A 24,953-nucleotide genomic window follows, 5' to 3' on the forward strand; every position below is an offset into this window, starting at 1 on the left:
TATCATTCACCAAACTATATGACAGTGTTTCTTTTACCCCGTGTTCAATAGGGAACTTACTTATTTGTAATCTGACATAGACATAGCATTTGAGAAATAAATTCATGAACATACAACTTGATAAGCGGCGGGGTATTAGTATTTTATTTTATATTGGTGCTGTTGGGAATTTTGCACAGATAGGATAGCACAGCATACTTGGTGATTGAAGGCCAAAAATAAAAATGATATAATTTCATATGGCATTCTATCATATTCGTATATATAATGAGGTTACAGGAGGTTAGGGGGACCATACAGCTCAGAAGTCTCAAATGTACGTATGACTCCCAGTTAAGTCGACAAAGTCCTATTTCAAGCCGCAGGTACGGGGGACAGTTGGGATGCTTTATATAGGGGTTGTACGTGCCCTCTCGAATCCTACACCTCTTGTACAAAGTAGAAAGTGTGATTCCATGTTTCCATAAAACATCAAAATGGATCTAAAATTTTGGATACCGATCCTAGTAGAGTTTCATTTGTGAATATTACCCCCATTCTAAAACTCCATTGCTTTTCATCACGACCTACTTCCTCATCATCGGGTGTAAAGGTCTTAAGGTCAAGCATGCATTTACCTATGAGCCATTATATAGTCGAATTATTCGGTAGTCAAACTCAAAAACACTTTGTAGTCTCATTAGAGACGTGACAATGAAATGCAGTAGTCCATCTTCTCCCATAACCCACAGATCAAGTATTCCATAAGGTAATAACTGCGAGCAACTTAGCATGATACGCATAAAATTGGTAGGACTTTGGGACTTCCTGTTGGTAAATGACCCTACTGTCATTTAGAAGTTCACGAGCCAATTTAGAAACAGAGTTTGATATGTCCAGCATCTCATATCAACCACAGCACACATTTACTTATATGTACCGCAAGTTGAACACACCGCTGGCAGCATTATAGGCCATACAGAAGCATTAACAGACCTGGAACATTCTTAATGTCTAAAACGAAACAAGAATTTTGACCCTGTTTTCCATTGAATGCTAGCAGTTGAGAGTCAGAGACCTATCCAAAACCAACTGACAAAGGGGAAGTCTGTGAAAGTCCCACTGCATAAATACCATCATTGGTAAAGCAGGTGGTAGCTGAAACTACCTCATCTTCAATGGTGGCTTGACAAAATTGCCGATTTAGCTGCCAGTCTCACCAGAAAACCTCATACGCCGGCCAATAACTTTTCATTTGGTTTAATAAATCTATAAGCAAAAGCCAAATTCATGCACAAAGTAGAACACAGATGATAACTCAACGAAAATTGTATAAGTTCGAGGAAATTGTATCATTCCTAACAGAAAATCTGCGTTAGTTTTCCTTCTCAACTTCATACCTAAAAGTGAAAATGTAAAGTTTCCTTCAAAAAACTACAACAAAACGCAATTTTTTTTTTCTCGTCTAATTTCGATAACTAGCTCAAATTTTTGGCCTCTTTAATATCTCCACATCTCTAGCGTGAGTTACAAGGGTCTGCACGTCCATGTAATGTCTTGTGCAGCTGAACTGCGCAAACTTCTGTAATCTACTTCTTCTTCTTGGACTTATTGTTGAGTGACTGAGTATACGCTGTTCCCTGATCATCAAAAGGGAAAAAAAACAGGAACATGTCAGGAGCAGATCTTGGATTTATAACATGCAATTTAGAAGGTTTACTTGATGCAATTTAGCTGAAGCACATTGATTCTGAACATAGACGAAATTATATGGACTGACATTTAAGCTCAAAAGAAACCTAGCCAAATGCCCCATTCATAATATAGGCTAAATTACATGTGCCATAAAAACATAAACTTTTTTAATTTTTTTTTTTGGTGCTGGCTTTGAAAAGCACATATTAAACTATCCAGTCATGCACTTGGATAACAAATTACCAAGTCAAACAAATGCAACCCCAGTAGATTTAATTATATAAACACATGTTTGAAAACAAAAAAGAATATCTGAAAATTAAAAGAACAAGTCTGAGAAATTTTCATAAGTGCAAGTATTCAATATGAACTGCATACCTGAAGCCATTCATCCATGTTGGCATCTGTAGACCTGGTTCCAACTTCCACCTTGGGAGCCCTCTTGGTTTTCTGGCAGACACAAACATGACAGAACTCTATAAACAAAACAGTCTCTAGAAATACAAGTATACATATACATATTTCATACACACACATTAGGTGATCACAGGAATAAGAGCACCACATACACCAAATTTCATGATCACTCACTCTCACGCACGCGTGAGCACACAAACACACACTTCTTAACATATCCTCTCAGGTGGATATAAAAGACTATGAGGACAAGCTCAGAATAACAGAGTGATTACTACAATCAGTCTAGGTTGATGGATTGGGGCGTGCATTCTTATAAAATATCTGAAAAGAGTTTAGCAATATAACTATCCCATAGTGAATTTTCATTACCTTAGAAAGGTGCTGTATTTGACCGTGAATCCATAACCCCAAGAGGACGAGAAGAGCAAATCCAAGGGTTATAAGGAAAACAGACTCGATGCTGAGAAGACTACCAGCCTCAACAACCTCAATGGTACCATTGTAGTATGTGCTTTGGTATGGCTGCTGGTCTATCTCATAAATAATGGTACCCACTAGGTCAAAGGTTCCAGGCTGCACAATACAAATAAATTGATTCAGGTCAAAACTGTTTTACATCTTCATTGATTGATATATTAACAAACACCTGAACAGGAATGCATGTTACTTCCATAAGCACACAGTACCTGCAAGAACTTGCTGACAGCAAATAGGTATGGAAAGGTAGCCTGAGCTGAAGCTGGAACTGATGCATTGTTAAAAGCCTACAAGAAAACCAAAACTGTAAATGCGACTGAGAGAACAAATGAAATAGACCAGAAGCAATTTAAACAAACGCAAAGCATAACTAACATCGTGAAAGAGAGAAATGAAAGGGAAAGCTCCTACAAATTATAAAGGATAGAGTATGCAGGAAAGATAATAAGATGAACCCCCTTTTTGTTGTTTTTTACAACTTTGTAAAAGCAAGTTTTAGTTATAAATCACGTCAAAATCACACAAAGTATTGCATTTTCACACTTCAAACAAATCTGTATAATGTCAGAAATGGGACAAACTCGAATCTTGTAATTACTCCCACCACTTAATTGCAGAGTGGCCCATGAAACCTACTGACATAAGTTGATCATCATTCAATTTGATTCACGGCGCCTTGCTTGTTTAAGATCCAAATGCAGTATAAGAAACTTTGGAACAGCTTGGCCCTGACATAGGGGTTTAAAAAGGAATGCCTTGACGGTTATGATGATATCATAAACCATCATAAAAAAAAGACTTTTTACCAAGTGAATTTGAAAAGAGATCTTCTAAAACTTTGATAAGACATTCAAATACAAAATCATGTTGCATGGAGTTCTCGTCAATGTTGACAATGATTACTGATTTTTTAACAAACTATCATCTGTTATATCTTCTAGTTACTTAGTTAGTACATCCACATATCCTTCACGTGTAAGACCAAATTACATGCAACTAGAGGGCATTTTGCAGCAAGTCACAGACCAAATTATTACATTGTAACATGGAAATTAAGTATAAATTTCAAATAGAGAGCACCAATTGTCATAAATCATTGCCAAGTTCTTAAAATTATGTAAGAAACCAAAAACAATAAAAAATAAAATATAAATTAAAACTTGATGAAGCACAACCAGAAGAAGTTTGTAACAAGTGCAGATCACATATATCCATCAGTACATGCATGTAAGTCTACAAAGAATTACCACTGCAGTAAGATTCTGAACCAGCAGGTTGTGATCAAATGGAAGATGAACACTGGCTTTGACTGCAATCACATTCAGGCTCGACTCCCCTGTTTTTATTCACCAAAATAAGCAACTATATAAAAAAGGTGCAATGAAATACCCACACAACGAGAAATCATAACAGGATTTGTAACATTTCATGATTTTATCAATCAAAGCTGATTGTTTTTCCTTTCTTTATTAAAAAAAAGAAGGATGTGTAACACAGAACACCCACAAAGGTGATAAAAACATTTTGAAAATAGCATCATGGCGTACCACACACACACACACACAAGAGAGAGAGAGAGAGAGAACATAAGAAAACTTAAGTTTATTACCATCATTTCTCAATCCAACGAGTAGTTCAGTCTGCTCCCCTGCCGCCACCGCTGCAAAGACAATTATCAAAGTTAATAACACACCTCAAAACCACAAAAAGAAAGAAAACATGTATGTACAATGTTGATTCTCACTTTTTGCTTTATTTTTGGGGAAAACACAGATTGTCTCAATTCCTGGTGCTGGACTAAAACTTGCATCCGCAAAATCCTGGACATCATCGCCTACAATCCCAAGATCACTGTTTTCTTCCACAACCTCAGATACGGAATCTGATTCTGAGTCAGAGTCAGACTCGCCCCTGGCGACTACAAAAACGAACAACCATATATTCACTATTAGCCACTAAAAACACATAAATCATGCACTTCAGCAATCAACCGCATTCCGAATCCAGATCAGCAAAGGCTCACAAATGACGTAGATCACATTCCAAAAACTGCAGACTGAATTCAAAATTCAACGTAGTTCTTCTGTTCTTCACTTCTTATCTAACCACCACGCAAGCATAAACCTTCATTTTCCAACCATATATTTATTTCACAAGCTAACCTCGAAAAGCACTTTTTCAAAAAGCAATTAAGTTGCTTTCAGAAAGCAGAATTGTTTAAGCTGAAAAAGACTACAACACTTCGAATTGAAATTTCACTTTCAAAGTCATTGATCTACCAACAAAAAAACTCAATTTCGAGCACAAATCAGCAATAGTATCGAATCAAAACTCCAAACCATGATCGATCAAAAAAAACCAAAACCAGTCGAATCAGATCTCATTGACATTGATCAATTACAGTCGAGTCAAACATGCAAGCACTAAAACCAGCTGAAATAATCTGAAAATTGAAATTGCGATAGACGAAGTAATAGAACATGGAGATTAGATCTGGATCTGCGAATTGAGAGAGCGAACCTTGGAGGAAGGGGGAAGCGATGAGGAGGAGAGCGAGGAGCAAAACCCTAAGGGACGTGGCCGCCATGGTTAGAGGTATGAGGAGGTTAGGTTGGTCTGGATTATAGTGAGAGAGCAAGACGAAGAAGAGGCTTTGGTTTCTGGTCAAAATGACGATTCTTTGGTATTTATTGGGAACTGGTGGAAATGACGTCGAAAATAATAAAATGAAATTGTGGACGTGGATACAAAAAAGAGAAAAACTAGACGACGTCGTTTTCGGGTGCCTGGCGTTAAAGTCAATGTTGAGGCTTTGGCAGAAAGTAAAACGTGATACGGGTCCGGGTGTAAAGGAGTTTGAGGTTTGGTGAACATTCGACTTGTTTAGCTTTTAACAAGAGTTCGAGTGAAGATTAAGTTTTTTGAGATCAAACTCAACACTATTATCATGACGCCATCGTAAGTATATGGAGGAGAAGGATGAAGGAGGATAGGGTATCTTCCTTCAACAAATTTTTGTTGTAATTCGATCATTTGAAGATAAAATTGATATTCAGACATTTTTTGTTTTAAATGCAATTGTAAAAACATAATATGAAAATAATGTAATTGTTAATACCTTAAACTGTTTACAGTTTTTATTTTATTTTCTTCAATTAAAGAGGATCAAATGATTTCATTTTTATTGAAGAAAGCAAATTGATACAAGTAGATGTCAGAGAGAGGTATAAGCAAAGAAGCTAGCTAAAAGACACTCTGCCTACATCCAAGGTTTGAAGGGCTACTCCATATACTTATGAATATTATTGTTTCATTTTCTAAAAATCTTTCACAAATCTAGTAGTACCTCAGTTACGCCTCTGGTATCAGAGCCAAAAGGCTGAGAGGGGAATTAGTGAGAGAGAGAGAGAGAGAAACCCAAACCTTAGGAAGAAGCCCAGAAGGAAGTAGCAACAATTTGCAAACCATGATCCAGATGCAACTTTTGTTGATGATTCATGAATCGCATAGCTGTCGAGAGAGAGAAACCCAAACCTTAAGAAGAAGATTTTTCAAATGTTTCAAAAAATCTCCATAGTCGGACAAATTTTAAAAGATACAGCTGTCCTAGCTACAATTTCATCATTTTAAAATTGAGTCAAGCCAAAATATAATTCAAACTTTCGAGTCTGGTAAGACAAAACACTCATCTTGCTTAACAAAAAAACAAAATTCATCCTTAAGGTTTCTTGCAAGTAAATCAGTGAAAAAAAAGAAAAAAAAAAACCTTTGTTTGTATTTATTTTCTTTTTATTTTTACTTTTTTTTTTTTGATCGGATTAGTTGTTAGTAACTCACACACCCATGCAGTAGTATCCCAGAGCCAGGACACCTGCACCGACATTGCGGCGAAAGCCTGGCAAAGCCAGACTAATCCACTGCACCGCAGACGCACGAACCCAAAGGGTCCCTCACGGGATGGAGCTGGGATTCGAATGCTAGACCTGGGGGTTCCAGACTAGGCCATTCGACCAACACACCACACCACGTGGTTTCTTTTTATTTTTACTTTGGACGGTCAATTTTGTACAAATAGAAATCGGAATAGAAAATAAACGTGTCAAAAACACCGGCAGTTGGTATTCGTGGGAAGCACAAAACGACGCTCTCTGGTTCGCACATGTCGGATAAGATTTCCTCTCTCCTTTTCAGCAGATTCACAATCAGCTCCACAACCCCATTCCCATTCCCATTCGCTGCTGCAATTCCCAAACCCTGACACACTCATCGACAAGTCAACAATAATGCAGACTCTCATGGATCAGCTGAAACCCGAAGCCTTCATCCAAACCCCCCCAAACTCGTTTCCTTCCTCCACCGAATTTCCCCAACCCTCTTTCGATTCCCTCATCCCCTCCAATCGCTCCATACCCAATTCAAGGTTCGTCCTTCTGTTTGAGTGTCTCTGTTTATTTATCTATTTTGTAAATTATGTTGCTTGGGAAGTAAAATGTGAGTTTATAATTAATAGTTGAGCTTATAATTAATAGTATACTTGCAATTTCAATTGAATTTCCAGCTTAATGTCCCAAAATTCATATGCATGTAGCTTGTAATTTTAGTTTAGAGAGTAATTTAATGGGCATTGTGTGTTTTTCTGTATGCACATTGTTGTTTGATGTGAATCCAATTAGCAAATCAATGTGATGGCAAAGCTGAAATTGACGGATTGGTCTTTGTTCAGTGTGTGATGTATGGTATGGTTTTGCAGCCAAATGCCCGAAGGGGAAGTTAAGGATGGTCTAGCTGCTAGGAAGATGCAAAAGGCGGACAGGGAGAAATTGAGGAGGGATCGACTGAATGAGCATTTTATGGAGTTGGGAAATGTCTTAGGTACAGTTCATTCGGAGTAGAGGACTATTTCTAATTTTTTGTGATATCCAACCATGTAGAAATTGATTGTTTATTTAGTAAATTTCATCAAAGAGCTTGGTGCCCTATTTGATTAACGGAACAATTTATTTACCACCACCCTGTTGCATTTGAAATTGATGTCTGCTGGTGCATATTTTTGAATGTTTCTTCTTTGGCTACGTAAAACTCACTTGAATAGCCTTCTAAGAATGGCTTCATGTTCTGAATACGTGTAGATGCATTCGTTTGGATGCTGTGCTCTGGGGGCTAAGGTTAATGTCTAGAAGTTTTGGCTCTTAAATTTTATCTTGGCTTTGGTTTGAAGTGTAACATATTACAATTAGTGCCAAAAACTTTAGAGGAGAAATTTCTCATTGTAGTAATCATGGCAGAGTATGGTCAAGATGTTTGAAAAGTTGGGCTAACATTTGGGGGTTGGGGGACTTCCTTCATCTTACTGATGCATTTCTAAGTTTTTCCTGCATTACATGCTTTTTTTTCCTATGGTGCATATCTATGGCTTTACCTTTTCTTTCCCTTGCTGGAGGCATGAACAGCCCACATTTTATTATTGATTCACATTCATTACTTAACATGCAGATCCAGACAGACCCAAAAATGACAAGGCAACCATTCTAGCTGATACAATTCAAGTGCTAAAGGATTTGTCATCCGAAGTAGACAAACTTAAAACTGAGTGCACTTCGTTAACAGAAGAGTCTCGTGAGGTGATTTAGTGCTTCTTTATGTTCTTGTCAGCTGTAAATCTGTTGGATTCCCTTGTATGCTATGTGCGCTTAATCACTATTTGTTCTTAACAGTTGACAAATGAGAAGAACGAGTTGAGAGAAGAGAAGGCAGCTCTTAAAACTGACATTGAGAACCTTAACGCTCAGTACCAGCAGAGACTCAGGGCCTTGTTCCCTTGGGGTGCTGTGGATCACTCGGTTGTAATGGCCCCACCTTCATATCCATTTCCTATGCCAATGCCAATGCCTCCAGGGTCAATTCCCATGCATCCCCATATGCAGCCATACCCGTATTTCGGAAATCAAAATCCCGGGGTCATTCCTAACCCCTGTTCAACTTTTGTTCCATATATCACCCCTAATACTCTGGTTGAACAGCAGCCCACCCCGTATGTATCTCCAGTTGTGCATCCAGCAACTCAGTCTCATGTTTCAGTCAAACAAGATTCCAGAAACAAATCATCTGGGACAAGTAGAATTGACAAAAGTGAAGATTCAAACGATGTCACGACAGAACTAGAATTGAAGACACCTGGGTCAACAGCTGATCAGGTACAATGTAGGCTTATAGTTGTTTAACAAAAGATCTAAAACTTTACAACCATTTTGAAGTACTTATGATGGATCTTGTTGGTTTTATTTTGATCCCCCTATGGGAAATGAGAGTCCTCATTGGTAAATTTTATTTTATAGGAATTATCACCAGTACAAAGAAAATCGCAGAAGTCAGCAAGGAAAAAACTTAAGGTTACAGAAGGGACTTCTTCAAGTAGATGTTCGTCTTCTCATAGTGCACAGGGTAGCTCATCTAACAGTGTAGTTGGTGGCAGAAAGGATGATGACTGATAAAGGGAAAGGGATACGAGAAAACAGAACAAGGCAGGGTAATTTGTCTTTGAATAACTTCAGCAAATTGCATTATCGATTAATTTCCCAGCAAACTTTTTTTTTTCTTCTAGTCCCTTGAATATTTTGATATGGCTTTGAACTAAACATCTTTGATACATGGTGATAGAATCTTATGCTGTGAATACTAAAATGTAATCGGGGTTTTGGGCAGGCGTCTTTCGTACATGATGGTGGAAAACAATTGCGATCCATTTTCATTGTAATCCTTGGCAAGATGGGTACTTTAAGCGGATTTACACATGCTAAGAATCTGAGCGACAAATTTGTTACACAAGCAGTCTGGCAGGTTCTTCCTTTGCTTTTCAGGTACTGATACTGCAGCAAGGAGATGTACAAAGTAGAATTGTCCAGTCCACAGGAACTAGTGTTTTTGTTGTAAATGTAAAAAGAAGTCTTCATATATAACAAAGACAGCAAGTAATTCTACAAGAGCTGTCTAATAAAGACAGTAATTTATTCTATCCGACTTGATGCCAAATTAACTGTGTGGTTTATTGTGTCTTTATGAGTATGAAGTTGTGGACAGTACAGTATAGTATATCCCATGCCAAGGCTCCTAACAAAAGGAACCGGAGCAACCAAAGAAGATCATCAACAAGAACAACAAGGAGTAATGGTAAAACAAATTTTTTTTTTTTTTTTTTTTCACACTTTATCTTTCCCAAAAAGATGGCTTAAAGAAGTTTAAAAGAGAAAAGAACTACAAGGCTCAAAACTCAAAAGAAACCAAAACAAGAGAATTTCTAATCACAAACCCTGAAAGAAAATAACAAAGGAGAGATTAAGAAATGGGTAACATCAAATTACAATTTGTACCCTTGGAGCCTGTCAGCTGTGACACTAGCTCAGAAACACATGTAGAAACTGTTAGTTATTTCAGTTTATCACTCTTGAAACTCAAGACCTTCCTCTCCTCTTCAAATGGCGGCAGTTCAAATCTTCAAAAGCTCTCGTCTTTTCCCAGCTACAAAACCCAACCCCCTCCTCTGCCTCTCCCACTTCTCCTCCGCGCCGTCCGATCAAACCCCACCAGAACCCAACCCCCTAATCCCCTCCGTCGTCTCCATCCTAACCCACCTCCGATCCAAGTCCCGCTGGGGCTACCTCCGCACTCTCTACCCTTCCGGCTTCACCCCAACCGACTTTTCCCAAATCGCCCTCCACATCAAAAACAATCCCCACCTCGTCCTTCGCTTCTTCCAATGGACCCAAAACCACAACAACAACCACAACCTCCTCTCCTTCTCCACCACCATCCACATCCTCGCCCGCTCTCGCCTCAAATCCCAAGCCTATTCCCTCATCCGCGACGCCATTCGGGTTTCGGAGCCTCTGCAAGTGTTCGAAGCCCTGGTCAAGACTTACCGGCAATGCGGGTCGGCGCCGTTCGTGTTTGATTACCTGATCAGAGCTTGTTTGGAGTCCAAGAAAATCGACCCGGCAATGCAGATTGTTAGAATGTTGCTCAGTCGCGGCATCAATCCTGGTTTGAACACCTGCAACAGTCTGCTTCGGTGCGTAATGCAGGTTCGAGGTGCGTGGGCGGGTTATGAGATTTACAGAGAGGTTTTCGGATTGGATGGTGGGGTTAGGGTTGCGAGAGCTAGGCCGAATGTGCAGACTTTCAATGAATTGATGTTGGGGTTTTATCAGGACGGGGCGGTGGAGATGGTGGAGGAGATTTGGGACCAAATGCCGGAGTTTGGTTGCTGTGCTGATGTTTATAGTTACAGCATTTTGATGGAGACTTATTGTGAGGACGAGGCGATGAGTAAAGCGGAGGAGTTGTGGGAAGAAATGAGAGGTAAGGGTGTGGAGCCTGATGCTGTTGCTTACAACACTATGATTGGGGGGTTTTGCAGAGTTGGAGAGATTGAAACGGCTGAAGAGTTTTTCAAACAAATGGGATTGAGTGGGATAGAGAGTAGTGGTGCTGCTTGCGAGCATCTGGTTAGAGGGTACTGTAAAATAGGGAAAATTGATGAAGCAATGCTAGTGTATAAGGATATGCTTAGGAAGGATTTTAGGGCCGAGAGTTTAACTGTGGATGAGTTGATTAGAGGGCTTTGTGATGAGAGCAGGGTTTTAGAAGCCTTGGAGGTTATGAGAGCGGCAATGATAGACTATGGTTTTTGTCCGAGGGAGAAGTCGTATGAGTTTTTGATAGGAGGGTTGTGTGAGCAGGGAAAGTTGGAAGAAGCGCTTAAGCTTCAGGCTCAGATGGTTGGTAAAGGGTTTAAACCAAATTCTGAAATCTATAGTGCATTTATTAGTGGATATATGAAAGAAGGGAACAAGGAAGTAGCAGAATTGTTGAGGAATGAAATGTTGGATACTCAGGTGTGTGGGATTGCGGATTAGATAATCAATAACATGATAACTGCACATGACCTTTTGAGCAGTTGACGATCATGGCACTCCAGAAATTGGTGGATTACTCTCTATTCAGTGAATGATGTATGGTATCACAGTTACAATTTGTTAAAGGACTGAAGAGGAAACTAAGGATGGTCTAGCTGCTAGGAAGATTCTTTGAGATATTGAGGAAGGATCGACTGAATGAGCATTTTCTTGAGTTGGGAAATGTATTAGGTACAGTTCATTCATACTAAATGATTAGTCCTATTTTGAAATCCATCTAGTATGCATTCATTTGGTCACACTGCTTTGCTGTTATGATTGATGTGTAGAAGTTTTGTCACTGGCACTGGATGACACTTTTATAATTGTTATATGAGATGTCAGGAGTTCTCTGGTTCACTCTTTCACTATTTTCAAAGAAACCTATATTTATATTAGTTGTATATGAGTGATAGATAGTAGATTAGTTTTCTGGGAGGTTCAGAGTAATTGTTATTGTTATAATTATAAAAATTATAAAGGAGAATTCATCATTGTTATAATCACGGGTAGTATGGTCATGATGTATGGATACCTGAGGTCAGGGCTTTATTTTTCTCACTGATGCCCTTCTAAGTTCTGCCTTCATATAATGGTTGCAAATTTTCATGGTGCATATCTATTTTCTTATTTATTTACTTGCATTCTTGTAAAATGCAGATCCAGACAGACCCAAAATGACAAAGCAGCCATCCTAGCTGATACAATTCAAGTGCTCTAGTCAGTAAGGAAGGAAATAAATATTACAACCGTCAGTGAAAAGGAAATCCCAGAAATCATTTCGGAATAAATCAAGGTTACAGAAGGGTGTTCTTCGTGCAGATGTTGTTCTTCTTAGAGTGTATAGTGTAGCTCATCTAATAGCAAGAGTTGGTGGCAGAAAGGTTGATGATTAAAAAAGGGAAGGGATGACAAATAACAAAACAAGGCAGGGTGTTTTATCTTTGATTAACTTCATCATATCAGTGAACTTTTGTATGTTCTAGGGTCCTTCCCTAGCTTTTTAGGTACTGATATGCAGCAAGGAACTGTACAATGTACAATTTTATCTGAGTGCACACGAACATGTGTTCTTTGTTGTATACAATCGTCTTCATATCTAAGAAATACTGTAATTTACTAGTTTGTCTTTCTTTTTTTGGCTGAAATCTGAATGATCGAGGATAGTTTACTAGTTTCTCTACTGAAATCTGAATCTCATCTCCCACATTTGATATAAAATTTGGGATTTTGATTCTTTCATTTGATGTAACATTTGCAATTTTAATCATAAAGTTTACATTATGATTGATGGTTTGTAGATTAATCTGATGGATGATAAATTTGAAAATTTTGAACTGATTTCTTCAATCTGAGATAAATAACAGTAAAAACAACTATTTTCTGTTGAATGATTTTAGTTCATAATTATTGATTTATTGTTTGTAGTCATGTTTAGTTCAGTCTGAACACTATTTATATGAACAATTGTTTGGTAGCTGCTTTCTTTTACTAATATTAGTATAGAGAGTTTGGTAATCTCTGCATATACAAATTTCTCCTAAAAAATATTGGTTTTCTTTTCGTTTCCTTAATTTTTTACCAACCTCAAAGTAGATATCTATTTGCTTCGTTTAAAGTTAAGAAATATTAAGTAATCATACTGCTATGAGTTTTTGATAACAATATATACTGAAGCTTTACATACTACGTCCTTTAGTTGGTACTGAACAACAAAAATGCCAGATTGTATTTTTCTCATTGCTACTGCGTCCTTTAGTTGGTGCTACGATGTTGATCTTAATGGCATATTACTTTGCTTTATTGAAGCTTATAGATTGTGTCCCATGTACATGAGTCAAGTTTGTTGGTATTTAGTTGAAGCTGGTTTTGTTTTAATGCACAGATGTTTGCTTTTAAGAAATCTGGAAATTAACAACATGACAGAGCTCTAGCTACCAAGCTTGCTTTTACTAAATGGTGAGCAAAAGTGAACTAAAAGAGAATCATAACTCAAAGGAAAACCTAATCACTGAGAGAGCTAATAATGCATTAAAACTGAAACCATGAATCATGCTTATACAGAATATGAAAAGTAATTTAGGAAACAGAATGACTCAAAAGGCAGATGTTAGGTTCGGGTGTGCAGATATTCACACCACGGAATATTTGAAACTTTAGATGATTCTATCATTATTACAGTTTTTCTGTTGACCTGACGGGAATCATGTAATAGTATAGCATCACCGATGGTTAATGCTGCAGCTAGATTTTCTCATGACCCTCATGGTTTCTTATATGACTGGAAATCTGATTCTTTTACTGTCCTGATCATTTGTATATTTCTATACTTTTAGTTTTATAGAAACAAAGGAATTGTTTATGAAAGTTGAAAATTCCTATTTGCTTAGATGTGGACGAGGGTATAGAAACTAAAATATACTGAACCATAATACAAGCCTCTCTCTAACCAATTCGTATCCTTTGCTTTGTTTTCCAGGGAGAGGAGACTAGAGTTGCTTGCATTGTCCATGATATTTTATTTTTAAAGAAAGGGATAAGCTATTACCTATAGATATGACATGATATTTCGTATCTATTACCTATAGATATGAAAGGGAGACTAGAGTTGCTTGGATTGTTCAAGTTCAACCCGCTTTATTTTGTACGGGTTTCGAGTCGTGTTATCGGGTCGTGTCGAAATTGACAGCCCCGGACTATTAGTATAGACCACACTGGGCCAGAGAGTTTTTAACCCGGCGAAAAACCCGAAACCTTCAAAGCCTCCGCATTTTCCCTGTCACTACAGAAACGGCGTGGAATGAACTGCTTGTCGCAGGTCTCATCGTACACGGCGGCGATTTTCCGAACGGCAGGTCGTTCATTCGGGACCGGTGCTCTGTACGGACCCTGCAAGCGAAAATTGGACGTCTACGCTGGGGTGAAGCTAATCAGCTTCGAATCGGCGGTTTCGAGGTTGCGGACTCAGCTCTACTCGTCGCAGAGCAAAGCGACGTCGTCTCGGCCGCGGAAGAAGAAGTCAGGACCCAAACGAGTTATGGACCCGGAAAAGGACGCATTCTATGTAGTCCGCAAAGGAAACGTCGTCGGTGTCTATAAGAGCTTCGCTGATTGCCAAGCTGAGCAAGCTTCTTCAGTAATTTACTAAACCCTAAACCCTAAAGAATTTACTCTGCTCTCATTTGTGTTTTGACTTTTGAGTGATTGAATTGAATTGGGTAAATTTGTGATCTTTTTGTTTGAATTGGGTGTGTTAGATATGTGATCCTCCAATGAGTGTGTACAAAGGGTACTCTTTGCCTAAGAAGGATGAGCAATATCTTGCTTCCTGTGGACTTCAGAATGCGCTTTACACTATTTCAGCTGCAGATATGAAAGATGAGCTTTTTGGCAAGCTTGTGGACTGTCCTCTTGGAGTAAGATTCGACTACTTGCTAGTTCTTGTTTCGGATTTAATGTGATGTAATTTCTTTGGCATTTTAGGATCCAGCATCTTCAAAAGGCGAAACGTCTGAGAAGACTGCAGCCAAGAAGAGATCCCACCAAGAGGCTGAAACAGAAAATGCGGTGAGTTTGGAATCATAACAGCTGCTGAATTTGAATGCTGTCGTTTAAGAAAATTAACAACCATGCATTTCTGACTATGTAGTGAAGATTTTATTGTGTTCTTTGGCATTGTTAGTTTTCTTGTGTCTCCGTGTTGTATCTTTGTTTATCCCTTTTCAATCTTTAAGTTTATTTATGTATATGAGGTGCATATAATGTGGCTACAACTTATTGCTGTGCTGTTGTTGGTTGATTATAGTATTACTATGTGAGTATATTCCTTCATATGTGGTGGATGGACTTTCATATGGCTGCGTTTAGTTTACACAATTTCTAATGTTTTGTAGGAAGTAATTGTTTCAACTTCTGTATCAGATACTCCTTCCAGAAAGCAGGCCAAGAAAAAGGCTGAAGTTGAAGTCCCCCCTTCTGGCCGTGTAAGTTCAAGTCCTGGTGATGGTTGGAAAAACTAGTTTTATTTATTTTTTAGTCATCCCCTAGGCCGTCCCCATTTTTTTTTCCGCTTCATCTATGTTGTCCTTGGTATCTGTAAAGGTCGTTTGTATTTCATTCTGATGCAAATACAGCAAAATATGCTGAAAAAAAGGACAGCATTTGTGTGTGTACCCCTTGACTTGAGTGCTCTCCCCCCCCCCCCCCCCAAACCAGAAAAAAAGGAACAATACTAATGTGTCCATGCTACAATTGTAGGGCTGTACCCTTCAATTTGATGGTGCATCAAAAGGAAATCCTGGAGCAGCTGGTGCTGGAGCTGTACTGCGAGCAGATGATGGAACCTTGGTATGAATTTTAGCTTTGGGATTTATTTCTGTTCCTTTTGATTCTTTTAAAGCCCTGACCATGTAATTCTTTTAGATCTGTAAACTACGTGAAGGTCTGGGTGTTGCAACCAATAACGCTGCTGAGTACCGAGCTGTTATTTTAGGGTTAAAATATGCGCTTAAAAAAGGTTTTTCCAGGATTTTTGTTCAAGGTGACTCCAAGCTCGTCTGTATGCAGGTTGGTTATGTCGATATTTTCTGCTTCTCAAGCAGTTTGTGTCATCTCTGATTCATGGTCATCAATTATCATCTTTCTATACTTTTTTCTGTTTTGAAATGGTTTTCATGAACCCCTGGACCTTTGCTAACAATATTGATTGGTGTACTAAGATGGCATCTTAGGTTAAAACAATTTCTTTGATATAATGTATATATGTAACTGATAAAGGTTACTGGCACAGGTTCAGGGTTTATGGCAGGTGAAAAATCAGAACTTGTCTACTTTGTATGAAGAGGTGAAGAAACTGAAGGATGGATTTGTCTCCTTCAAGATCAGTCATGTTCTTAGGGTATTCTCTTTGTCTCCTCTATGGTACTTTTTGTGGATAATCTTGTTAATTGCATGCATATATTATTTGCCTTCATATCTGACAAGTTTACTGCCATTGGGGCTGCTTATAACATTCTGACATGTTCTTGTATTCCTGTAAAGGAGCTAAATTCTGAGGCAGATGCTCAAGCAAACTTAGCGATCACTCTTGCCGGTGGGCTTTTCAAATTTGACTTTGCATTTATGCAGTTACTAGATTCTTTAAACGTTCAAATGAGCTAATGGTACTTGTTCTTTTTGCAGATGGTCAAGTCCAGGAAGAGTCTGGGAAGTAGTTAAAACGATAGTCTGTTGCTGGTTATGTTCTGGGTTCGTAAATATGATATCATGAAACCCTGATGAGTAGAGGATTCTTTGGCTTCCCTCGTATTAATCTGAGAATGTGGCTTGGTACTTGCTACAGTGTGACCTCAGGCATAGAATCAAACATCACAAGGCATGATTCAATTGCAAAACTGAAGCTTCTGTGGATGTAGAGCCAGGTACACCAGGATCAAATAACTCGTTACACAAGTGACATTCAGATTGACAAGCTACTAGCCTTTGAAAAAGAAAGACGTAGAATTTTTTTTTATAGAGGGAACGATCGGAGCGGAATATGAAAACTCTTACCAGCATTATTCATAGTTCTTTCACATTGCAATAAGGTTCTTTTGGAGTTTCTATATATCTTTTCACGTCCATGGAGCAGTTATCACTTTTTGATCTTCAGCATTTAGAGTCTTTGCGCAAATAACTCAATACTAATATGAGCCTCAAAATTAAATATAATTAGTAGTTCAAAGTACATGTCAGCGAACCCTCTACTTTCCAAGAGTTGCTGATCAACTTCACAAAACAACCTTCTAACTCTTTCTAGGTTGGTAACTTTTAACATTGAACTTCACACTTGAAATCACTGCCAAAATAGATAACTCAGACTTGAAATGACAGTCCAATCTAATTCTTCTCCCCTTTAATCATCTGTGTGATCTGTGTTATTTTCACCGGTACTGAATTCGAGTCTTGTGAAGAATCCGCAAATTCTTCTTTGTACATTTCCTCTATCATAGGTTTCCAAAGCCGAACCCGTGCATTTATGAACCAATTTGAAACCAGAAACAGACATTTATTTGATGATGATATTGACATGATCACATAGTTAGACCAGGTTATAAGAAAGTGATGACATATGATGGAAATCAGGACGTAGACAAAACTGTTAGGAAGTATTACTTGGTTCTTGGACAGGCCTGTTTGTGATGCCAACATTAGCTTCTCAGAGTCATAAGGATAACTGTATGAGCACCATTAGTAAATACACCATATACAGTTTAGCTATTTTGAATCAACGTCAAAGAAAGGGCAAGTTACTAATCAGATTGGGATTGATGACTTACGGATGAAGAAAGTGTTCGAAAAGCCAAGTGCGGAGAATTGCCACCGAGGTCTCAGGCAGCCCTCAAATTGGTCTCCAAGCTGCTTGCCTTTGGCCATGGATAATCCCAAGCTTTTGAAGGGACATTCTCTTCTGTCTACACTCTCGATCAAACAAGCTGAGTTGCGCGAGTCCGCTGCTCACTTTCGGAAAATCTTGCATCAACTTTCGCTTTTCTGCATATATATGTGACTTATTGCATCCCTTAAGCTGCCAAAGTGCCTGGACATGGCCTTGAGAGCCAGAGCTGTGTAAGACTTTGCTGCTCCTGCACCTACTACCATCTCAAATGATGACATCACTTCTTCCACTTGATGGTAGTACTTCTCACATCTGTCCTCAACCTGCTCAAAATAGAAAACCAAAAGTAATTAGTCCCACACAAAAACCCTTCCAAATAATCAAGAATCAAGAGCATATATACTATAGACAATGCACTACCTCTTCCAGCAAGGTGATGAGGTTTGCGATTTTCGATTGAAATTCATGTTTATCAGCTGACATTAGGCCATTGCAGCACAACTCTGCTTTCAATTCAGAACAAAGGCCCATTGAGCCTCTCCTACCTCCACCATACATTTTCCCAACATGTTTTTCACTGCTGATATCAACTGCCTTTCCACCAACACTAACTATCTCTTCTAACAGTGACTTAGCTGGCTTTAGATATCTCAAATTTCCAATGACTGCTGCCAAAGACTGCTGATTCAGTGAGCTTGAAGACGAAGCAAGCGCATTCCCCATGAACGAATAGTCATCGGTCACATAATGAGCAGAATGAGAACTAGGAGGTAGAAGCATCTGTGAGCCAAGGGACAGTGAGAGTGCTTGGTGCTGGTCCATTAGAAGCCTTGTGTGGCTCATATGATCCGATCCCTCTGCCGCGACTATTGGAGGAGCATGAAGAAGGTCTAGTGATCTAGACATTAATTCTCTCCTCAAGAGAATGAATGCTGGGGAGTTAACCAAGAGACTGAGGGTATGTGCTAGTGCTGGTTCGAAAATTAGAGGCGTAAGCAGCATCAAGCTGGTGTTGGTTTTCCATGTGGTTTTGAGCTGCCATGGAGTCTGAGACAATGAAATGGTGGAGAATACTTGAGGCTTGGCTTGGGGGTGAGTCTTGTGAAACCATTGTTGACCACAATTTGAAGGCTAAAATGTACTAAATTTAAAGGGCTGTCAACTTGTCTAGTCAGTAATGAAGGAAATAAAGATTACAGATGTCAGTTCGGAAGAAAATCGAGGTTACAGAAGGGTGTTCTTTGTGCAGATGTTGTTCTTCTTATAGTGTATAGTGTAGCTCATCTAATAGCAAGAGTCGGTGGCAGAAAGGTTGATTAAAAAAAGGGAAGGCATGACAAATAACAAAATAAGGCAGGGTGTTTTATCTTTAAATAACTTCATATCAACATGAAAATGTGTTCTTTGTTGTATACAATCGTCTTGATATCTAAGAAAGACTCTAATTTACTAGTTTGTCTTTCTTTTTTGACTGAAATCTGAATGACCAAGGATAGTTTACTAGTTTGTTAATCGAAATCAGTAATTTACTTTACGGAGTACATTGTACTATGTATATGCCAAATCAACTTAGACATGTGCTTTATCCTGTTGAATGTGATCTTGTAACCTGTTATATATAGACCCAGGTTAACAAAAATTTACTTGAGTAGAGTAGCAAAATTGTGTTTCGTAAATTAAATAAAGTAGCTTATTTCAAAAATTACATAATTAAGCTGTTTTTTTTTCCCACTAGGTTACATAATTAATTAAGCTGTTGCTTATTGGAGTTGGTTTTTTTTTTTTTTTTTTTTTGAGTTGAATGAGGTTATACTTTATTGATAAGCAAAAACAAACTCAGGGTACATCATGCTTTTCAGCATCAATTACATATTGAATAAAAGAAGGACTAGAAGAAAAAAAGAAATTCTGGTCTTGTGCAGCAGCATAAGCTGCCAGAGTATGCGCATCTTTATTTGCTTCCCTCCTAGTATAAACCAATCTTGAACTGGTCATGATTTGTAACTCAGCATTGACATCATCATAAAGTCTCCCAAGCATTGATGTGTTCTGAACATCTCTATGAGCCAACTGCTGCTGCACGACCAAGCAGTCTGTCTCAAAAATAATAGGTTGTAAAGCCTGCTCCACCGCAAAAGAAACTGCTTCCTTACAAGCCAAAAGCTCAGCATGTTCAGCTGATTGAACATGATGTACTATTTTACCAACACCCCTTAATTAAGAAAGTGCCCTGTGCATCCCTAACCAAAAAACCCACAGCAGCTCGTCCAGTCCCAACATTATAGGCCCCATCAAAATTCAACTTCACCCAACCTTGAGGAGGTGCCTTCCATTTCATATGTCGTCCCACACCTTGAACTCGTTGCACCTTGGAGTTGTGAAAAATAAAATTACTGAGTCTGCTAGTAGACATGAGAGCTATATCACAAGCTGAGGTGATTTTATGATCCCATACTCTAGCATTCCTTTCTTTCCATATTCCCCAAATCAAAAATAACAGCCGAGTAAAAGTAGTCTTAGATAATTTGTCAGAGCAATAATGTAACCAACTCAAGGCATCCAACTCATCAGTAGCAGACCCCAAACAACACCCCATTATGCTGGCATTAGAGCTAAAAACATCCCTTGTAAAAGTACAGTTACGGCATATATGAATAATAGTTTCAGTTTCAACATTGCACAACACGCAAACTTGAGACTCCAATTCCACATGTCTAGAATCTAATCGATCCATAGCGGGCAAAATGTTATGACAAATTTTCCAAGCAGTGACCTTAGCAGAACTAGGCATCTTAGCAGAACGGTAAGCCGATTTGACAGTAAACATACCTTTTTTCTCCAAATGCCATGTCAGTCTATCTTCGGGTTGCCTAGTAGTCAAGGGAATAGAAAGAATAGCTGCAGCCTCATCAGGAACAAAGATGGAGCGTACCTTGTGCTCATCCCAATTATTGGGAGGTATAATCAGTTCATTCACTGTCTGTACATCTGGTTGACTCACTAAAGCAACCTGAGGTTTATGAGAAGGTAGCTTGGGTATCCAAGCATCGTTCCATACCGAAACATTATGTCCAGTCCCCACCTGCCAAAAAGCACCAGTTTGAATAAACTCCCTTGTAGCAAATAGACTACGCCAAGAGTAAGAAGGTGTAGCATGCGCATCAGCATTCCAAAAATTGCCATCTGGATAATAACGTGCTTTATACAACTGTGCCACCAAAGACTCAGGGTTTGAAATCACCCTCCAAGCTTGCTTGGCAAGCATAGACATATTAAATTCAGATAAGCTTCTGAACCCCAGTCCACCTACTTCTTTAGCATGACACAAATCATCCCACTTCTTCCAATGGATTTTGCGTTTATCGGAGGAACTTCCCCACCAAAACCTTGCACACATTTGCTCAAGGTCCTCACAAATTTTTTTTGTAAGTTGGAACACACTCATAGCATAATTAGGAAGAGCCTGAGCGACAACTCGAATTAAAATATCTTTCCCAGCACCGCTGAGCAATTTTCCTTGCCAAAGTTTCAGCTTCTCCCCAAGTCTCTCCTTGATATATTCAAATGTAGCAGTTTTCTTACGTCCCACGTATGTAGGCTAGCCAAGATACCTTTCATGTGATTCCACAATCACTACACCAAGCAAATGAGCCACTGAACCTTGAGTTGGCTCTCCAACATTTTTACTAAACGCAACTGAACTCTTGTTGAAATTCACCACTTGACCAGAAGCTCTTCCATACACTTTGATCACCTCGATGTTTAAAATGAAAGCAGGCCTCAGGGGTAGCTTGCGCATAAAGCATACTATCATCTGCAAATAACAGATGATTCACTCTCGGGGGATTCTGGCAAATAGCAATACCAGGAAGCAATCCTAAACGCTGTTTCTGTTGCAGCAATGCAGAGAAGCCCTCCAGGCCAAATAGAAATAAATAAGGGGAAAGAGGATCACCTTGCCTCAAACCCCTAGAAGGAATCACATAGCCTCTAGGTTTACCCCGGACCAGAAAGGAATACCTTACTGAGGTAACACACTGCATAACAACATCAATCCAATTCTGTGCAAAACCAAACCGCACCAACACTTTGCGTAAAATAGCCCATTCCATTCGATCATAAGCCTTACTAAGATCTAATTTCCGAGCCATGTACCCATCCTGACCTGCCCTCTTGTTATGCACAAAGTGAGCGACTTCATTTGCCACTAAAATATTGTCTGTAATCAATCTTCCTGGCACAAATGCACTTTGAAAGGAAGAGATAAGAGAAGGCAAAAACACCTTCAATCTGTTAGCAATTACCTTAGAACATAACTTGTAGATTACGTTACAAAGAGCAATCGGTCGCAAATCCCCCATAGTCTCTGGATTTTTCACTTTGGGAATCAAACAAACATGCGTGAAGTTTATTTGTTTAAGTAATAATCCTGTATGCAAAAAGCTTTGAACAGCAGCAATCACATCTTTACCAATAGAATCCCAATAGTGTTGGAAAAATAAAGGTGGCATACCGTCAGGTCCAGGGGACTTAGTCGGATACATTTGGAATAAAGCACATCGCACCTCCTCCTCTGTGTATTGCTCACACAATTGTTTGTTCATCTCAGCAGTAACACAAGGCTGGATTGCAGCCAGAGTGAGATCCACCGCCTCACTATCTAGAGCTGAGGAAGTAAACATTTTCGAAAAGTAAGAAGTCACCACACTTTCCATACCATCATCATCATCTCTCCAAATTCCATCAGCATCAAACAAACCCAAAAGAGCATTTTTCCTCTTTCTATTCGCTGCTTTTTGGTGAAAAAAACCACTATTTCGGTCACCTTCTTGCAACCATATTACCTTAGCTCGTTGTTTCCAAAAGGCCTCTTCTTGTGATAACAGGTCTTGCAGTGAAGCCATAAGAGTTTTATTTTCTTCATGAAGTTCCACGGTCAATTGCTCTCCCATCAAGAATTCCAATCGCCCTTGAACTTCAATCATTTGTTGCTGCCGAAATCTGAAGGTTTGTTGCTGCCAAGATTCCAGGGCACGCCTTGTACACATGATCTTTCTAGTCAAAGCAAACATTGGGACTCCTTCAAAATCAGTTTGCCACTTCTCTAGCACCAAAGGATCACACTCCTCATGCTGGAGCCAAAAAGATTCAAATTTGAATCTATGTCTTCTTGGTCTCTTTGGCAACGGCACACTGCTAGCTTGAAGCAATATGGGTGTGTGATCAGAATCACTAGGAGCAAGATGCTTAACCCTAGAAAATCCAAAAACATCACTCCAACTTGCCGTAGCCACCGCTCGATCCAACCAGAGTTGAGTCTCAGAGTTCCACCAAGTCATTTTAGCACCCTGGAACCCTAAATCAATCAACTCACTATAACTCAAGGCCTCCCTAAAGCCACGCATTTGTCTTTCAGGACGGATTGGACCTCCAGTTTTCTCTCCATTGTTCAAAATTTAATTAAAATCCCCAATGATGACCCAAGGAAGAGAATCAAAATCACATAGATCTCTGATAAGTTGCCAGGACAGGTCACGCTCACAAGTTCTGGCATAGCCATAGAAGCCTGTAAGCCTCCAACGCGGTTCACCAGGTCCAGAACTAACCTCCAAATCTATATGATGCGACGAGAAAGTACGTACTTGCACCGTAATATCCTCTGTCCAAAAGAAACCCAAACCCCCAGACTGTCCATCACTCAGGACCTCCTTGTAGTGCGCAAACCCTAATTAACGATGCAGGGCCTTAAAATCCCCAATTTGACTGATCTTTGTCTCACATAAGAAGACTATTTGAGGTTGATTTTGAGCGATCAAATCACGCAAAGCCCTCAGAGTAGTGGTATTGCAAATGCCTCTGCAATTCCAACTTAGAATATCCAAGCACAAGGATGGAAGATAACGCTGATCTCCAAAAAGAAGAAGAGGAAACCCTAGGTCGCACGCGCGGCTAGGTCAAAGAGTTCGAATGTATATAGAGTCAAGGTTTATGTTAGGAACTCTGTACTTGATAATGATTTATCATTACGTTTTAAATCTATTTAGGATTTGAAATGTGTAATAAATTAAGAAAGTTTAAAACAAATAAAAAAAAATAAAAGAGAAAAAAACCTTGTTTTGGAAATAAATATTGAATACTACAAATGAGTTCTAAATGACACATATTTTGGTGAAAATTGAAGTGGGGAATTTAAATAATGAATTCCTTCGTTTTTTTCTATAGAGAAATTTAAAACTTCCAATCTGATAATGCCAAACGAGGGAATTGGTTGGTTTTTAGGAATTATGAAATCCTCATTTTCAATTAAATTCCCTCATCCAAACACACTCCAAGGGAATTTAAAACTCTAGACCTAATTGATTTCTATTAAGAAAGAAGGAAAAATCTTTATATGGCCGGACAAAGAAGACCCCGCGAAGGGGAGTGGAGAGGAGAAAGAGGGAGAGCTCGGTAAGTTTCTGGAAAAATATGGAAACTTACTACAGTACTTTCTCTATATATAGAAAGTTACTATAAACAGTAATTTTAGTATTTTGGCCATAACTTTTGCATACGAACTCCGATTTAAGCATACCACATATTCACACGCTCGGTTTAACATCCTCTACAACTTTCATGAAGAACATTTTCTCAAATTTTGACCTGAACCAAAAGTCAACTTTTAGGGCCACTAAAAGTATCGAAACAAAGTAAAAAGTGAAAATAGTTATCGTTTACCGTCCAGATGACTAGTAAACAGGTAAATTAAGATACGGAACATTACACGAGATTGGAACGACAGTCAGTGGGTTTGCCGGTTCTTGCTCTGATTGCCAGTGGGTAGACTCATTGATGCTGGGCTGGAAAGGCCGGCCACCTGAAGGTCTGGCTCCGGCGGTGATGGAATGGCATAAGGGGATTAGGGCTTCTGCCCATTTCACTCGGGTTTGGGCTGGGGTTTTTGGGCTTTATTGTATGGGCTTGTAAGGAGGGTGTCTTGCCACCCTCATTTATCACTTAGTGGTGAGGGTAGGCCTAGCCTAAGAGGTGGACATGCTTGGGCTTTTGGGTCGATT

General features: G+C 39.0%; 5 protein-coding genes and 1 pseudogene across 6 annotated transcripts; 3 read left to right on the forward strand and 3 right to left on the reverse strand.

Annotated features, from left to right (window-relative positions):
• Positions 1 to 1,290: 1,290 nt before the first annotated feature.
• On the reverse strand, positions 1,291 to 5,252 carry LOC133738572 (translocon-associated protein subunit alpha). Its single transcript, XM_062166130.1, has 8 exons — positions 5,092 to 5,252; positions 4,316 to 4,489; positions 4,181 to 4,231; positions 3,819 to 3,907; positions 2,781 to 2,858; positions 2,464 to 2,667; positions 2,053 to 2,124; positions 1,291 to 1,619 (listed from the first exon to the last, which is right to left on the reverse strand). The coding sequence occupies exons 1-8, from the start codon at positions 5,156 to 5,158 to the stop codon at positions 1,569 to 1,571; spliced, it is 786 nt and encodes a 261-aa protein (XP_062022114.1). The 5' UTR covers positions 5,159 to 5,252; the 3' UTR covers positions 1,291 to 1,568.
• Positions 5,253 to 6,684: 1,432 nt separating this feature from the next.
• On the forward strand, positions 6,685 to 9,581 carry LOC133738571 (transcription factor bHLH121-like). Of its 2 annotated transcripts, none has more exons than XM_062166128.1 (6): positions 6,685 to 6,991; positions 7,322 to 7,443; positions 8,065 to 8,192; positions 8,286 to 8,765; positions 8,907 to 9,092; positions 9,274 to 9,581. In XM_062166128.1, exons 1-5 carry the CDS (start codon positions 6,855 to 6,857, stop codon positions 9,057 to 9,059), a joined length of 1,020 nt encoding a protein of 339 aa, XP_062022112.1. In that variant the 5' UTR covers positions 6,685 to 6,854; the 3' UTR covers positions 9,060 to 9,092; positions 9,274 to 9,581. The 2 variants fall into 2 exon arrangements, with proteins under 2 accessions (XP_062022112.1, XP_062022111.1); XM_062166127.1 differs by having other exon boundaries at positions 6,686 to 6,991; positions 8,907 to 9,097.
• Positions 9,582 to 9,763: 182 nt separating this feature from the next.
• Positions 9,764 to 12,644, forward strand: LOC133738570 (pentatricopeptide repeat-containing protein At2g15980). The gene is made up of 2 exons (XM_062166126.1): positions 9,764 to 11,714; positions 12,183 to 12,644. Exon 1 carries the CDS (start codon positions 10,044 to 10,046, stop codon positions 11,481 to 11,483), a length of 1,440 nt encoding a protein of 479 aa, XP_062022110.1. The 5' UTR covers positions 9,764 to 10,043; the 3' UTR covers positions 11,484 to 11,714; positions 12,183 to 12,644.
• A 1,474-nt stretch (positions 12,645 to 14,118) lies between these two features.
• LOC133740981 (uncharacterized) lies at positions 14,119 to 17,095 on the forward strand. Its single transcript, XM_062168913.1, has 9 exons — positions 14,119 to 14,658; positions 14,780 to 14,938; positions 15,006 to 15,089; positions 15,416 to 15,505; positions 15,780 to 15,869; positions 15,945 to 16,088; positions 16,312 to 16,419; positions 16,563 to 16,614; positions 16,704 to 17,095. Exons 1-9 carry the CDS (start codon positions 14,323 to 14,325, stop codon positions 16,733 to 16,735), a joined length of 1,095 nt encoding a protein of 364 aa, XP_062024897.1. The 5' UTR covers positions 14,119 to 14,322; the 3' UTR covers positions 16,736 to 17,095.
• A 179-nt stretch (positions 17,096 to 17,274) lies between these two features.
• On the reverse strand, positions 17,275 to 19,245 carry LOC133740982 (BEL1-like homeodomain protein 11; annotated as a pseudogene).
• Positions 19,246 to 19,734: 489 nt separating this feature from the next.
• LOC133736097 (uncharacterized) lies at positions 19,735 to 23,303 on the reverse strand. The gene is made up of 3 exons (XM_062163531.1): positions 21,642 to 23,303; positions 20,144 to 21,496; positions 19,735 to 20,046 (listed from the first exon to the last, which is right to left on the reverse strand). The coding sequence occupies exons 1-3, from the start codon at positions 23,301 to 23,303 to the stop codon at positions 19,735 to 19,737; spliced, it is 3,327 nt and encodes a 1,108-aa protein (XP_062019515.1).
• Between the last annotated feature and the right edge of the window lie 1,650 nt (positions 23,304 to 24,953).

The sequence above is a fragment of the Rosa rugosa genome, chromosome 3 (assembly GCF_958449725.1).
Source record: "Rosa rugosa chromosome 3, drRosRugo1.1, whole genome shotgun sequence".
NCBI classification, from domain to species: Eukaryota; Viridiplantae; Streptophyta; class Magnoliopsida; order Rosales; family Rosaceae; genus Rosa; species Rosa rugosa.

Bases quoted from the DNA above. Each gene is read 5' to 3' on its own strand.
- LOC133738572 (XM_062166130.1), bottom strand. From the start codon at position 5,158: ATGGCGGCCACGTCCCTTAGGGTTTTGCTCCTCGCTCTCCTCCTCATC. The intron at 4,490-5,091 runs GTTCGCTCTCTC...TCGTTTTTGTAG, and splicing joins CGCTTCCCCCTTCCTCCAAG to TCGCCAGGGGCGAGTCTGAC. The intron at 2,668-2,780 runs GTACTGTGTGCT...TGTATTGTGCAG, and splicing joins CTGTCAGCAAGTTCTTGCAG to CCTGGAACCTTTGACCTAGT.
- LOC133738571 (XM_062166128.1), top strand. From the start codon at position 6,855: ATGCAGACTCTCATGGATCAGCTGAAACCCGAAGCCTTCATCCAAACC. The intron at 7,444-8,064 runs GTACAGTTCATT...CTTAACATGCAG, and splicing joins GGAGTTGGGAAATGTCTTAG to ATCCAGACAGACCCAAAAAT. The intron at 8,766-8,906 runs GTACAATGTAGG...TTTATTTTATAG, and splicing joins CTGGGTCAACAGCTGATCAG to GAATTATCACCAGTACAAAG.
- LOC133738570 (XM_062166126.1), top strand. From the start codon at position 10,044: ATGGCGGCAGTTCAAATCTTCAAAAGCTCTCGTCTTTTCCCAGCTACA.
- LOC133740981 (XM_062168913.1), top strand. From the start codon at position 14,323: ATGAACTGCTTGTCGCAGGTCTCATCGTACACGGCGGCGATTTTCCGA. The intron at 14,939-15,005 runs GTAAGATTCGAC...TTGGCATTTTAG, and splicing joins TTGTGGACTGTCCTCTTGGA to GATCCAGCATCTTCAAAAGG. The intron at 15,506-15,779 runs GTAAGTTCAAGT...CTACAATTGTAG, and splicing joins AAGTCCCCCCTTCTGGCCGT to GGCTGTACCCTTCAATTTGA.
- LOC133736097 (XM_062163531.1), bottom strand. From the start codon at position 23,303: ATGCGTGGCTTTAGGGAGGCCTTGAGTTATAGTGAGTTGATTGATTTA. The intron at 21,497-21,641 runs GTATGGAAGAGC...TATCTTGGCTAG, and splicing joins AACATCGAGGTGATCAAAGT to CCTACATACGTGGGACGTAA. The intron at 20,047-20,143 runs GTTAGGGATGCA...TTGGCTTGTAAG, and splicing joins GAGCTGCTGTGGGTTTTTTG to GAAGCAGTTTCTTTTGCGGT.